This window comes from Armigeres subalbatus, chromosome 2 (genome assembly GCF_024139115.2).
Source record: "Armigeres subalbatus isolate Guangzhou_Male chromosome 2, GZ_Asu_2, whole genome shotgun sequence".
Taxonomy (NCBI): domain Eukaryota; kingdom Metazoa; phylum Arthropoda; class Insecta; order Diptera; family Culicidae; genus Armigeres; species Armigeres subalbatus.
In genome coordinates this window covers 32,592,423-32,595,323 of record NC_085140.1, presented here as the reverse complement: position 1 = coordinate 32,595,323, position 2,901 = coordinate 32,592,423, and the positions used below count along the sequence as shown (strand labels likewise).

The following is a 2,901-nucleotide window of genomic DNA, read 5'->3' as shown; positions in this document are numbered from 1 at the left end:
CTTTTGACACAGATTCTCCGGAGGAATTACGGGAAGAACTTATGGAGGAATCCAGGGAGGAGCTTCCGGAGGAATTCCTGGAGGAACTTGAACTTGGAACAATCCAATTTTATTTTCTGGAGGAACTTCCGGAGCAATTCCGAGAGGAGCTTCCGGAGGAATTCAGGGAGGAACTTTCGGATAAACTCTGGGAGAAACTTATGGAGGAATTCAGGGAAAGTTCCGGAGGAATTCCGGGAAGAACTTTCGGAAGGAACTTTCGGAAAATTCCGGGATGAGCATCCGGAGGAATTCCTGTATGAACTGTGAAAATCCGATTCCAATACAATTCAAATCCACTTCCAGTCCAAACACAATCAAATACAATTTCAACTCTAAACAAATTTCAATCGCATTCCATCCCATCATCACTAAAATTTCAATAACATGCCATTCACCTTCTAATAAAATTCAATTCAATCCACAACCAATCTAATTGTACTCCAATCCAATTCCATTCCAATTCAGTATTCGTGAAAAAGCACCAAACACATCAGCATATACAGAAAGAAAATGACTAAAATATAACATTTGGTGGAGTTTTGGTTGTACCAACTGTTCGTCAGACAGTTGTACAAACTAAATAGGTCGCACAAACTTGGGGGTGGAGTCAAAGTTGTACAACATGTCGGAGCGTGTGTGGGGCCCCTTAGATTGGAACACCTAGTGGTGTATTCATCTTGGTATGGGATTAGCGATGGGCGTTTTTTGGAAAAATATCGAGACTGCCGAATCGATGTTTTTATGGTAAAAAACATCGATGCCAAAAAATATCGGCGTTGAAACATCGATATTTCGATATATCGATACATCCGAAAAATTTAAAGCACAAGCAAAAAAAAAAAGGGGAAAATCGAATCATTGAATCACCCATAAAAGTTTAGCTGTTTAGATTGTACCTAATGTTTGCTTTTCACTTTTTTTTATATTACAAATAATGTCTTAAAAATCGAAATTCGATATCAGCTACAAAAAATCGATACGGTAAAATATCGAACATAGAAAAATCGATACAAAATATCGATTAATCGGAGCGAAAATATCGATTCCCGATATATCGTATCGGTATCGCCCATTCCTTAGCGCCTCTAGCGTTCTGCTGCTTATGCTTCTACTTGTAGAAACTAAATGCAGTAATATCCCGATTTTATCACCCCCTGGTGAATTTTGGGGTGATAAAATAAGAAATTGTGACAAAATCGGAAACAAATATTTTCAATTCTTTAAATTGTTTCTCGCATATGAATCAGTTTGTACATTGGGAAGGTGAAATACGTGAACGGAACCCATAATTTTCACAAAATTCTTGACAGGTACTAAGAAATGATTCACAATAAACCACAGGCTGTGAAAGTTATTTCACGAAAATCATTGTTGTTTGCGTTATTATTTTCAAAAATAAAACGAACGACTAAAATTTTTAACATTTTTGGGGTGCCAAAATCGGGTCGAAAACGTGATAAAATCGTTAGTAGACAAAATCGGATCGATACTGTAATTACTTTCGATGAACTAATATATTGAAGAATTCGACTCTTGATCAATAACATTCTAATCTACACTTGTTTCATCAATACGGCATCCAGCAGATCGTAGCTGAGCTGGTACTTCCGTAAGTAGTTTTGACGGTGACGCTGCCACTGGCGACGCACTTTGGTCCACCGGGTTTTGTGATGTTGCAACAGAATATCCTTTCTAGCAGCTGATCCATCTGCTTCATCCAAACTGGGCTCCTCGGCATCGTTTTCTGAACGACTCTCGAACCAAAATGGTTTCAAATCAGTCCCACTTGGCTGGGGCAAATCAGAAATTTCTACCACTTCCTTCCGATTGAACCGTTCTACAATATCCGGCATGGAACTGCGCGCCGTTTCTGCTCCAACTGGCGAAGGCGGAGACGTGTCAGTTGTTTTCGCACTGTCAGCGTTCGGTCTTGCTCGGGGTTGATTGCGCATCCAGGCGCGACAAACGGGGTAGAGTGGACTTTCCGCATCGAATCGGGCCAGATCGACACTGCGATCGAAGAGTTTCATGATGAAGGAGGAACCCTGCTGATGCCGAAGCCCTACCGAAAGCTGTTCCAATTTCAGGCGTTTGGGAGGGCGCCCGCGGAGAGGCAGAGATGGATCCACCGATGACGGTGGAGAGGGTAGCTCCGAGGGGACGGTGATGGTTGGAGGATCGAACGCGATCTGTCGTGTCACAAAGGTTCGCAGTTGGGTGCGACGGTTGACCTTGAGAAGGCTTTCTGTTTGAATCAAACGAATATTTAAGTGATGTTGTAGATAATATTCAGATTTTAAATTACTTACGTCGTCCAGGGAATCGTGATTTAGACATTGTTCCTCGATAAAACATCCAGCTGGAACTTCCACGTCAGCAGATAACAGATTGGAGAATGGTATGACGTATCGGAACAATAGAAAATGTGATTAGATGTTTACTCCCAATGAATGCGTTTAATTTTGAGAGAGTGAACGTGAAAGAGAGAACGACGTCCAAAACACTCATACTGCTAATAGAATCGTTAAAAAAATGTCGGTTAAAACGTGCATGTATTTGCTAAAGATGTATTGTACCGCGCATAAAAAAATCTACTCCTCCGCTTATTATTAGTCGCAACGAAAACTAAGCGCCAGATACTTGAAAAAAGCTACTTTGCTATTTTTGAAAATTTGGCCGTTTCGTAGTGGATTATGGCGATGAATGCTTCGATAGCACGTGTTTTTTGTTCTGCGAAGAAATCTTACACATCTATGAGAGCCTTGAAAAATGATTAAAAAAGTTGTTATTTTGTCGCAAGGCAAAATATTCACTGACTAGTTGACCCAGCAGACGTTTTCCTGCATAGTAGGCGAAAAT

The 2,901-nt window shown here is 40.7% G+C and overlaps 1 protein-coding gene across 1 annotated transcript; it reads right to left on the bottom strand.

The window, feature by feature from the left end:
* Window positions 1-1,544: 1,544 nt before the first annotated feature.
* On the bottom strand, window positions 1,545-2,504 carry LOC134214210 (protein lin-37 homolog). The gene is made up of 2 exons (XM_062693620.1): window positions 2,352-2,504; window positions 1,545-2,287 (listed from the first exon to the last, which is right to left on the bottom strand). The coding sequence occupies exons 1-2, from the start codon at window positions 2,395-2,397 to the stop codon at window positions 1,596-1,598; spliced, it is 738 nt and encodes a 245-aa protein (XP_062549604.1). The 5' UTR covers window positions 2,398-2,504; the 3' UTR covers window positions 1,545-1,595.
* Window positions 2,505-2,901: the final 397 nt, after the last annotated feature.

What these genes read in the sequence shown, in the direction of transcription:
- LOC134214210 (XM_062693620.1), bottom strand. Translation starts at nt 2,397, where the DNA reads ATGTTTTATCGAGGAACAATGTCTAAATCACGATTCCCTGGACGAC. An exon ending in ATCACGATTCCCTGGACGAC is followed by an intron (nt 2,288 to 2,351) that starts GTAAGTAATTTA and finishes TGATTCAAACAG; the next exon opens with AAAGCCTTCTCAAGGTCAAC.